This window comes from Condylostylus longicornis, unplaced genomic scaffold (genome assembly GCF_029603195.1).
Source record: "Condylostylus longicornis isolate FDR11 unplaced genomic scaffold, ASM2960319v2 ptg000316l, whole genome shotgun sequence".
Lineage (NCBI taxonomy): Eukaryota > Metazoa > Arthropoda > Insecta > Diptera > Dolichopodidae > Condylostylus > Condylostylus longicornis.
The window spans coordinates 7,051-19,024 of NW_026578279.1; the positions used below are offsets into that span (position 1 = coordinate 7,051).

An 11,974-nucleotide genomic window follows, 5' to 3' on the forward strand; every position below is an offset into this window, starting at 1 on the left:
CTTCATGAATCGCCAACGCTATTTCACAAAAAAAGAACTTGAGAGCAGCAAACAAATAACACACTCGAAACTTGAAGACTATAGATTCGGAGATCGAAAGCACAATTAGCATTCGTGTGATTTCGCAACATCAAAGTTGAAGATCCAACTGCCTCCGCATTGGACCATGGACTTGGCGAAAGGCCTCTTGGTGCGAATGATGTCAAACGAAACCATCGATTATGTGAACATCGACAAAACTCCGGCTGAAATCTGGACAGATCTCCAAAAAGCATTCACAACAGGCAGGTATGATCAAATTACTCTCATAACTATATTCTTTGACATCAAGTGGCCACCCCTCAAATTCAATTCACGGACCACATCACGACAGTCATTTGACGCAACACTTTGCTCCGACTCCGCTCACTCTTCCGTAATATTTTAAAGGGCTGTGGTGACTCCAATAGACAAGTTATCCTGTCCAGTGTTTCTATAGGCCTATGGTTATGTGTCGCTTTCAGTCTGCAGTGCGCAATTGAAAGAAGAACGGCACACAAGAGCGTTGAAAAACTCTCTTCCTTTCCTATGTTTGTACCTATCTCTGCAGTTGGCTCAAGAATACAACTCAGATAATAGATTGACTGGACAATTTTTCACACTATGATGATGACGATAAATTTGTCCGCATCAAAAAATCATTATTTTGATGAAAGTGCTTTTGATATGAGATAGTGGTGCGTGCACTTTTCAACGCATTGGCCATAATTCAATTAAAAAAGATTAAAAAAACTATCGGTTTTGAGAATACTTTGAGCCTTTCTGGAGGCTTCCAATAATACGAAAGGGCTAAGGGGTCAACTGTGGTCAATAGATGTTGTCTTATGTTAAGATTATGGCATCTTGTTCTCTGATAATCTTACTCAGTAATGATGAGTGACAATCGGTCTATTATTACAGGACAAGCATTCTCTACCTTTTAGTAACGCTCTCTCAGCTAAGCCTTCATTGTGACTCGCTCTTGTTTCATTTGAAAACCACGTAAGGCATTAGGGTTAGAAGTCCTCAAAAGGGATGTCTTTCGATCGATGCTAATTATTGGTATGATTTGATCATCATTCTAGAAATAGAAAGACTCGGAGTTTTTTTACTCGCTCTTGGATGTGTCATTTAGATTTTGTTCAGTAGCAGCTCCACCTGAGCTCAATCTTATTCCCCCAAAGATGAGTTGCTGAGATTCTGTTTTGCTTTTGAGACTGAATTTGAAACACACAAAAGAGTTCATCGAAAAATGAAGCAGCCAGTGATGAGTTCTGCCTTTACTGGGTGCAGGATATTGGATGGGTTTCATGAAGCGATTGGAAGTCAGTTTGTTTCAGCTGAGATTACAACTTCATTGATTTAGATTTTCTTTGACTCACCCCGCTTATTTTAGCTCAATATGAATGGCTCCACCCCCCGTAGGACTCATTAAAGCATTCCTAGTCAACGCAATGACCTTGACGATACCAAACTGATCAATTGGCAAAAATTTAGAATAGGAATGTAAAATTACAAACTTCAAGCAAATAAAGGTGTATGTTAAATATTTTAACAAAATATGTTTTCAGGAGACCTCAAAAATGCAGTCATTTTTGTGCTTTTGCAATTGTCTTGCTCCATCTCAATTATCGACCACTTTAGTGCACCAATCAAAACTTCTAGGATCTCTGCATTCAAGTTTGGAATAATAGCACACCACTGTCTAGAAAAGTCTTCCAGTTGGGCTGTATTGCTTTTTTCGTCCTTCATATTCTTAATTTATACAACATTCGTTCATCCATATCCTGCAATTCCTGCTTAAGCGCGAATTCCTTGATTCTTTTTAATCGCGATTATTCGTTTGGTGTTTTTTTCACTTATTCTCTGATTTTTTGAGATTTTGTTGATCTTTGTCTCCGAGATGGGAAATTCTTGTAGCTGCAACTTCAAAGCTTCGCAACATCCTCGCCTTAGGAACTCGAAGGGTTTCGTCCGAGACGCTCACCTCAAAACATCTGTTGCCTCAACTGATGGAAAAAACGAGTTTGACACCAAGCCAGAAAATCAATCACCCAAGACCGTTGACACGTCCACCGAACTGCTACCCAACTGAAGCTCCAATTGAAACTCAAACTGAAACTGAAACCCCAATTGAAGCTTTTGCTCCAGAATGCTTCAAATCGGAATCTGCAACTCCGAAGAAAACAGATACTGACGTTCCAGCGAAACAAGGAAGCGAGCATGGAAGAAAGAGACGGCGATCAGTAGAGGACGGAGGAAAGAAAATGTCGAAGAAACGGAAGCCAATGAACACAATTTTCTGGGGTTCTGTTGAATGACGAGTCTGAAGATCAGCAATTCAACAAACGGGTCAACCCATGGTGGGGCGTATCACCAGCAGAAGAATCAGCATTGGATTCAAAAAAGGCAAAAGCCTTATCGAGAATCTCAGAAACGGCATCAAAAATATAGAAACAGATCAAACAAATGTCAATGGGAGTTCTCAACAAAGAGGCCATGTGATAGTTGTTGTTGCAAAAGATCCTCAGGATAGATGCAGGCCGGGAAGCGGAAACAGTTCTAATGAGAGCCAGTCAAGCCTTCTGGCTCACCCAAGAACGCCAGGTGTCGCTTCACAACAACTGATGATGAGCTTTCTATTCCTAATGTTGGGTAAGTTGACAGATTGGTTTTCAATCATTTATTTTTTTTGGATCTTGTTAGCATTTGTGAGACTAAAGTAACAAGAATTGCCCTTCACTTGTTTCGGAGCTTCCAACAACTGCTGACGAACATGTTTCTCTCTTACAACACGCCGAATCGATTGGATCGCTCCCGCGATGAAACAGAAGAATCGGCCAATCAGGAAAGAGGAAACATGCCTGTCGGAACTCCTCTTGCATTTGGAATAGATTTATCTCAGTTATCGTCGTATGAAAATGATGCCGTTGGAGACCTCATGACGGCTCGTAGCGGATGCTTGTTTCGATCCTCCACCTGCAACAGAGCGCGGTGCACACGATCAGACTGAAGGGCTGGAGCTGAGCTGGCATAAGAAACGTCCAGCAACTGCTAGGGCGAATCTCTTGTGTCAGAGTTTCTTGCATCGAGATGATGAGGAAAAAAAGGAAAGCATTAGTGAAATTAACAAAATGAAGCAAGATCTGCCAAGAGCCACAAGTGCAGGGCCTGGATTATCGTTGCATTTTGGGCAAGTGCTTTGCTGCATCTCTGCTAGCTTCTGCAAATGAGGAGCCAAATCATCCAAGGCATGTAGCCAATTAGGAACTCTAATTGCCAACCCATATTTTGTGAAGTCCAAATTTTCATGAATATTATTGTGTGTCAAACCAACTTTGTTTTTTGAGCTCAGATTTACTCATTGGCATTGCTTGAGTTTTCTATGAAACGTACAACCTTGCTGATGCAAGGCTTAAAATAAATTGGGGACAATTTGTGCGCATCTTCATAAAAGAAAAATAGCGGATCTTTCTCCACCATAAGTAAATTAAGTTTGATTTATGGATAAAACTGCATAACGATTACTTGTAGGAATTTCAATAGCTGAAATGGAAGGTGCAGATAACGGCGGTGTGTGATCTGAATAAGACGGCATGGTTGGCGATTCCTTATGTTGGGCTCCAAGTTGTGATTTAACCTTCTTCAAAAACTTCATACCGCAACTCATTTTTCAACTGTTTCACTAGCCATAATCGATATGTGAAGACGGCTCCGATACAAAGCAATATTGCTCCGAAAACGCTAATAAAGTAAACCCACCAAGCAACACCTGCGAAGCCGAGAATATGCATGACCCTCTCCATTTGGAAACCGCTTACCTCCCTTGTGATACGCAAGAGATTCACCAAAAATATACGGTGCTTGTTGATGGAACAGAACATCGTGAATATGGCGCGTCTTCAAGGCTGTGCATTCTTCTGGTTCTTTACTTAAAGTAAATCCAGTGCAAACAGCGCGTGCAACAACAAAAGCATCTAATGGTCCCGCGAATCTGATGAAAGACGATTTTCATTAAAACTTGATTGTTTCATCGTACCGTGCATCATTAATCATCATGGCCGTTGGGCTCCATGCATGATTATACAGATCGGATGTCAATTGTGTGGTTCCAATTCTATCAATACCTGAGAGAAACAAATGAATGGTTGATGCATATTGATAAATCACTGACATGCTTCGATCCTTGTTGGGTCGATTTTTAACTGTCTCATCAATTCATAGGAACATTTTTCAGTAAAGGGTTCAGCGTAGAACTGAGATGATGGAGTTGGTCTCAAACATCTAAGAAGGAAGAAACACATTGAAGAGTTGAGGGTTGGTGGAGCATGTAAATCACTAGGAGTGTTGCAATCTTGTCCAACTTACTCTGGACCAACTTTTTCCATGTAATTCCACCAGGCTTCTGAATATTCGCCGCTTTCTGATATTTTAATGTCGACGGTTTTTGTTGTAAACCACAAGCAACTCTCTCGTATGATTTCATCAACGACTTGCAACCCTGTTACATTGTTTTCGTGCCAATCTAAGAATCATAAGAGCGCATTCCAGTGAACCATACTGTGGGAAATCCTCACCGGGAGACATGCTGCAAAATTTTGCTGATGTATCTGAACACATTGAATTCGCATCAGCTGGCAAACTGAAGAGGAAAAAATGCGGGCGGAAATTCATCTGAAATGGAAAAGAAAGAGTAGTTTGAGAGGAGAACTACTTTTAGTACCCGATACTTCAGTGCCCTTGCATACGGGGCGAATGCAGCCAAAAAATTGATCGAGGCTGAAATTCCTGGGGACATCCATGAGTCGACGCTGACAATGGCTTCATTCGGTATGTCCCACATCAGTTCCGCTATGACGTTGACTCCCGTTTGAACGGCATTGATCAACCGACTTCCTTCATCGTCGCTGATCAAAATTGATGGAATTCTTATTTTTGATCCCAAACCGTCTGAAAACAAAAAAAGGTATCGAAATCAGAAATAGATGCATCACTTACCGTCTGCCATTATGATTGTTCTGATTTCATTGGGACTTCTCGTTGAATTTTGTTCATCAACAATAATCACAGCAGAAGCGCCTTTCGAATCTTGAGCTACTTTGACCTTCTGAGCGAAGTGACATTTACCGCGTCGCACCTAGCACGCAGAAGTTGGGTAAAGTTTTTTCATGCACGAACCTACAATAACAATGCGTGGCCAGTGACGTGAGCTTTCCATGTCATCGTCTTGATTGTCTTGAATTGGTTCAAGAGAATCATCATGGGGCGGAAGATCATAGTCATCGTCGCTGCAGTAGTAATCATCTCCTGTGAAAGCAACGTTTCATGGCGCTGGTTAAGCAAAGCTCACCTTTGCTGACGTTGTATTCAACACGGCCTATAAGCTGTTCGCCCCAGTACTGTAAAAGAAGTGAATGTGGGTGCCGGGGATAGTTCAAAAAACCTACTGGTGTTCCAAACGCTGCGGTTGAACCTTTGATCGAGCCGAATGGCTTGAACTGTAATGCAAGCACCGGGGGTTGCAGAATTCTGATTTGTGCTGATGCTGGTAGGAACAATGAATAGAAGAAATAAAAAGTAATTAATGATATGAAAGAAGAAAATGAAAAATCTAGAAAATAATTCATTAGTGGGAGAAAACAAACAAAGCAGAACCCGGATCCTGAATGTTAGCAGCTACACCAATGATTGCAAAACCTGACTCTGGTATGTGGTAAGTGTTTTCTGGCAAATTGGTTTGTGTTTGCTGAACAGGTTTGTACAGAATACGAAAAAATGCCATGCCTGTTGTGTCACAATACTTTCTTGCAAAGACATGATTTGAGGTTTTTTGAGCAGGAAGAGGAACACAATATCAGCAAAAACAAGAAAAGTTTGAATGGTTGAATATTTGGAGAAAAAAAAAGCTTCTAGGAGAAAAATTAAAAAATCGCGTGTTACTTGAGCTTGTGATGCACACGAGAGTCAAAACGTCGCTTCCATCTTGTGTCTGCAGAAACGCAATATTAAGGATAACGGAAGAAGCCACACCTGATGAAGGACGTCGAGGAGATTGGGGAGGCGGAGATTTTTGGGGTTCAACGGGGCGTTTCTCCTGAGTTGCGTTACAAATTTGAGGAGGTGCGGTTGGAGTGTCACCAGTCTTCAGACGAACAACCTCATAATCCCACCACCTCAACATATTCTCAAGACTCGCAAGATCGTTACTGTGTGAAAAATTGAATCATGAAACTGAAGCCAGGCTGCTTACGTTCCGAATAGTTGACCGAAATCCTTTATAAAATTTCTAGTCAGATAGCGTTCTTCAAATGGAAGAGAGATTCTGTAGACGTGAAGTCATCGAAACGTTTGATTGGATTCAGGACTCACTTCTCTGCTGGAGGTTTAAGAGGTTCAAAGTCCTCCTCAGTTGCTTCTTGATCGCTGTCTTCATCTGCAACTAAACGCTTTTGCACTCGTTCCTGAAATGCCACACACAATGCAACTTGGAGTTTTCGGCTATTTCGTACCTTCAGGCGCGCTGTAATCAATGGAATCAAGAAACGACAAAATTGACGTCTGAATGGCAACAACTCAGTGATGAGCTTGTCCCAATCAAACAGATCACCGCATTGAAACGGTTGTCCGCTGCGAGAAGCAAAATAGAAGAGATCTGGTGCATCCATGCAAAATGCAAAATTCATCAAAAATTGGCAAATTTCAGGGCGAGGGCGAAAAAATTGAACTCCGAGAACTCGAATAAAGCTGCAGAAAAATCCCGGCAGTTGAGATAAGAAGAAGACAACTTCATGCCCTTTCAGTTTTTTGAATAGTACTAAATTAAAGAGTCTCCTTGCATCCGCAACATCATCAATTTTCCAACGCGATTCCGTTGGGCTAAATGGGTACATTTCAAAAAGATTCTAGCAAAACAAGAACAAACTAAAATATAAGTATTCATAACTAACCCACCTGCAGAGTCGCCATGAACAGATAGGGGTAAGTTAAATGCTCCAGCACGAATTTCGGTATTTGAGATTCTGATGGAGACGCTTTTGTCGCTATTGAAAGACGATATTCAATAGCAAGAACTCTTAGCGGTTCACAAGTCATCAATAACTGAATTGATCGTGTCAATGCACTCATTTGAGAAAGTAATTCATGCATCCGTTTTTTGACTCGTACTGGTGTTGGCTGTTGAATTGCATCTTCAACGACCAAAACCATTTGATCTTGAAATAATTGTTGCAATTTTGTCGCATCTGGAGGCCTCAATGGCGCGTCTGAAGGGCTCTCCTCGTCACTCTCTGATTCCTCACTTTCCGAGCTGTATTCAGATTCTTCACTCTTCACTTCTTTACTTCCTCCTATTTCCCTCCTTGTCTTCTCATCTGAGTTCCTTCTTGGTTTTCTTGTGCCTCGCTTTTGTTGAAATTCAACCAGTGGAGCACATTGCTCATGGATGTGTGCCGGAAGCGTTTCATGCTTGTATGAGGGATAAGGAGCTGGAACGAATCGCGGATAGTCTCCTGTCCCAAATCCAATAGGATTTCGAGTATTGATTCCTCCCTGTTGTTCTGAAGCTAAGCGTAGAGCATTTGGATGATCATACAAATTTTGATAAACTTCTGCATAATGTGAAACAAACTTCGCTGGAAATCGTGCATCATACTCAAGAGTACGAACTAGAAAATCGACGGGGAAGGAAGTACAAAGCGATGTGATGAGCAAATCTTCAAGCATCGAAAGGGCAAGATCAAGAGGAGTTCTCCCGCACTCATCTCGAATGAATGGATTAAATCCGGACCTGAAGCAAAACAAGAGTACAACATCAAGAGAATTAAGAGTTACTTGAGCTCCTTTTGGAACGCGACGTAATCGTGACGTCGTAAATGGTAATGGAGTGGTGTGTGAAGTCGCCGTGCTGTTTGTGTTGCAGCGTGACACGGATCGTGCCAATATGTTGCCGGGCAGTACATCTCAAATTCACCTCTCTCCACAAATTCACATTTTTCTTTGCTCAGGTCCACCAACTTTGTGGATGCGCGAATGATTCCCTCACCATCAGGTGATGCACTATTTTGGATGCGTATCTCCCCCATAAATGTTTTTCTATAATTATTTCCCCATGGATGTTTATCTATGTTCATCCCATTTTTACATAGAGATTGCGTTCCTCCAGCGGCACTGTCCGCATGCAAACAGAAAAGAGTTTCGGGGGAAATCGTTCATTATAAAATTTCTGATTTCTGTTTGATTTTCTATACAAGTGTTTCACCAAACGATCCATAGTATCGGATGACGATCCAGTTCAGTAAGAAGGCCCCGCATGCCTCGCCTTTTTCGAACTATAAAGGAATGGCGCTGGCCGATGAACAGCCTGACGCGTCGTGGAAATCCGCGCCAGCTGGGAGCGTTCCAGTACGACGGCTTGTGTTGAAGCCAGAAGATGAAAAACACAGAACAGAAGCCCCCTCAAAGTGAGAAGATGACCGACTGGTTGATCTCAAGCGATTATTTTTCAGAGCTGGATTGTGTGTGGACGAGCTCTGCGCATGCGACGCGCATCAGTGCGAACCATCACGACCGATGACGCCGTTTGTCGGTGACACAGTCTACCGAACGACATACAAGGCCCATGACCTGAGTTCTGCCGGGCCCCAGTCCCAATATGGACAAGATGGGATCCCAGCGGGAGTCGATCCTGCTGCCTGGAGAGAGTATATTGCGAAACATGGGACTCCCCCACCGTGAGTTTTCGTCAAGTCCCAAAAAGAGTCGAGGCTCATTTGTTGCAGGGGTCAAATACCAGCACATCTATTTTATCGGTCTGTCCCAGACAACAGAGACTTCGCGACTGAGCACCGAGCAGAATACAAACCTAAGCCACTAGATGGTAAAGGTCAAGGAATTGAATTTGGGCCAGATGGTGTCCCAATTGGTGTGGATCCTAAAGCTTGGAAGGAATACATTGCTAAGCATGGAATCCCTCCTGAGTGAGTATCACATGGTTCTCTTTGTCTTATTTACTGTCGTCTTAGTGGCCAAATTCCGCCGCATCTATTCTATCGATCAGTACCAGATAATAGAGACTTTGCAACAGAACATCGAGCAAAATATACCCCAAAGCCGATAGACGGAAAAGGTCAAGGAATTGAATTTGGGCCAGATGGTGTCCCAATTGGTGTGGATCCTAAAGCTTGGAAGGAATACATTGCTAAGCATGGAATCCCTCCTGAGTGAGTATCACATGGTTCTCTTTGTCTTATTTACTGTCGTCTTAGTGGCCAAATTCCGCCGCACCTATTTTACCAATCGACACCAGACAACAGAGACTTTGCAACAGAGCATCGAGCCGAATATAAACCCAAGCTAATAGATGGTAAGGGTCATGGAATTGAATTTGGGCCAGATGGGGTTCCTATTGGTGTGGATCCTAAAGCTTGGAAGGAATACATTGCTAAGCATGGAGTCCCTCCTGAGTGAGTTCTACATGGTTTCTCTTTGTCTTATTTACTGTCGTCTTAGTGGCCAAATTCCGCCGCATCTATTCTATCGATCAGTACCAGATAATAGAGACTTTGCAACAGAACATCGAGCAAAATATACCCCAAAGCCGATAGACGGAAAAGGTCCAGGAATTGAATTTGGGCCAGATGGTGTCCCAATTGGTGTGGATCCTAAAGCTTGGAAGGAATACATTGAGAAACATGGGATGCCCCAAGAGTAAGCTCCCCCAATTTTTGGTTTTCTTATTTTTTTCGTAGGGGGCAGATTCCTGCGCACCTCTTCTACCGTTCAACGCCGGAGAATCGCGATTTTGCGTACGTTAGCTAGTTGAAAGGATCCTCCTTACAATTTTTTTAGGACAAATTATCGCAAGAATTACGTCACCCATACCGTCGAGATTTGTCCTGTTTCGAGGCTTCCCCCTTATCCAACTCCCAACTGGCCGAAAGAGCACGTATTTTGGGACCCAGTGGCGAAAAAATGGTATTGAGATTTTGGAAGATTTTTTCGTGCAAACGACGGGATAAAAAGCTTTAGCGTTTGACTTCCATCCGCACAACATTCTGTTATCGTTGTCGTGGAAAATTGGTGACGGGAAGAGCTGAGAGTCAGTGGAGATGAGAGAGATTAGGGAAGTTGGAGTGAGCGAACATTCTATTCAGTGAGAGTGAGAGAGAACACCGTATTGAGTGACATTGAGTGAGGCGGTTCTTGTATCTCTTTCTCTGTTCCATCTCCACAATTTTGGCAATCTTTGATTTATCAGCCCTTTCTAGAACAGAACAATCCAATCATAGAAAGCACCACTAAATAGAATCTCAATTAAGAAAGGCCCATCTTGCCTCCGCTGCCAGACCACTCACGTTGGCTTAGAAAAGCTACAAGGCCATTTTCGAACCCACCCGGTGCCTGGGCCGTTCCAAACTGTTTATATGGACTATTGGGAATGCACTTTCAAGCTCCAACAACGAAAACTTCTCACGATGGTCGACCAGTTTACCAAATGGGCTGAATGCGTTCCCCTCCCCTCAACTCAAGCAGCAGTCGTCGCTTCAGCCTTCGTCACATCCTGGATTTGCCGTTTCGGCGTCCCCAACGTGATTGTGACAGACAATGACAAGACGTTCACGGGATCGCTGCTCGCAAATGTTCATGGCACGTTCGGCACGAAAGCGTTGACCATTACCCCACGTCATCCTGAAGGGAACGCTACCATCGAATCCTTCCATCGCACATTGAATCGAGGACTCACTTCCTTCACACCTCCTGCTAACCGTCCACATGTTCCTTTCGAAGAAGCCTTGAATTTGGTACTATACTCGTACCGATGCACGCTCCATTCAACCACAGGCGAGTCTCCCGCGTTCCTGGTTTATGGAACAGATCTTCGTGCCCCAGCGGACAATGACTGGCGATTTCAACGAGATATCACGATGCAAGACCGCCTGAAGTTCCTAAACGAAATGCGCTTAGACATCCTGTGGCAAGCATATGATAAACGAATTAGAGAAAACGAACGCAAGAACAAGCATCGAAGCCCTGCGGAATTCCAGCTCCATCAGTTAGTTCTTGTGAAGGCCAACGACTATGATCGGACGAAATTCGCCCACTACTCAGGCGACCACGAGCATAAACTGATCCCAAAATGGTCTCTGCCATGTCGAGTTGTTTCGGTGTATGCAGGCAAAAAAAAGGCGTTAGTACGAAATCTCCTCACTCGGGATGAGCGCGTTGTCCACATCCAAGACGTCCGGTTTTTGAGCCCGCCACAAACGGAGCTCCAAAAAGAAGAATGGAATCATATTGTCCTACAGTCTGTTAACTCGATGTTCGATCCGCAGTTCCGGCGTGAGAAGCTCAACCAGTTTTGGAAAGAGATGAAGTACCCTCAACTCGAAGTTGTGCGAGGGAAGCGGAGAAGAATCGACGAAGCTGGCCTTTAAAGGGGGGCTGGTGAAAAGTTGTTGGCCTAAGCGGCCAGCTTGTCTCGACGTCTCAAATCTACTTCCATGTGCATGCAAAGTGTATATACTTACATAATTACCTCAGTCTTTCCCCTTCTTTTTTTGATTCTTGTTTAAGCCTCAAAATTAAACCTTTTTAACAAACAAAAAACCTAAAGTCTACTGGGAAATGATGTCCTCCGCCACTTTCGAGATTCTTTTCCCTTCTGGAGCTTGGCAGGGTGCAATGTTAACGTTGATTGCCAGCTTGAGTCTCTTTATTGTGATCAAGCTGTTCCCCTTGTTGTGCAAGGTCGTGTGAACCCTACTTTACGTGTTTGGGGGTTTTCTCATCCTCGTGGGGATTCGGGGAATCCAGTACCTTGGGCCAATCCTCTATGCCAAATCTGTGGATGGATAGTTCAATCTTACCACCGAGATTTACCGAACCTTCACGGACCTCATTGAACTCTTCGACCGCACCATCCCAACGTTTTCACTTGATTATTTTCGCCCCGACCAAG

General features: G+C 43.3%; 1 protein-coding gene across 1 annotated transcript; it reads left to right on the forward strand.

The window, feature by feature from the left end:
• Positions 1-8,355: 8,355 nt before the first annotated feature.
• LOC129616895 (mesocentin-like) lies at positions 8,356-9,727 on the forward strand. Its single transcript, XM_055532402.1, has 5 exons — positions 8,356-8,477; positions 8,796-8,993; positions 9,039-9,236; positions 9,282-9,479; positions 9,526-9,727. The coding sequence occupies exons 1-5, from the start codon at positions 8,356-8,358 to the stop codon at positions 9,725-9,727; spliced, it is 918 nt and encodes a 305-aa protein (XP_055388377.1).
• The last annotated feature ends 2,247 nt before the right edge of the window (positions 9,728-11,974 follow it).

What these genes read in the sequence shown, in the direction of transcription:
- LOC129616895 (XM_055532402.1), top strand. Translation starts at nt 8,356, where the DNA reads ATGGCGCTGGCCGATGAACAGCCTGACGCGTCGTGGAAATCCGCGCCA. An exon ending in AAGCATGGAATCCCTCCTGA is followed by an intron (nt 9,237 to 9,281) that starts GTGAGTATCACA and finishes CTGTCGTCTTAG; the next exon opens with TGGCCAAATTCCGCCGCACC. An exon ending in AAGCATGGAGTCCCTCCTGA is followed by an intron (nt 9,480 to 9,525) that starts GTGAGTTCTACA and finishes CTGTCGTCTTAG; the next exon opens with TGGCCAAATTCCGCCGCATC.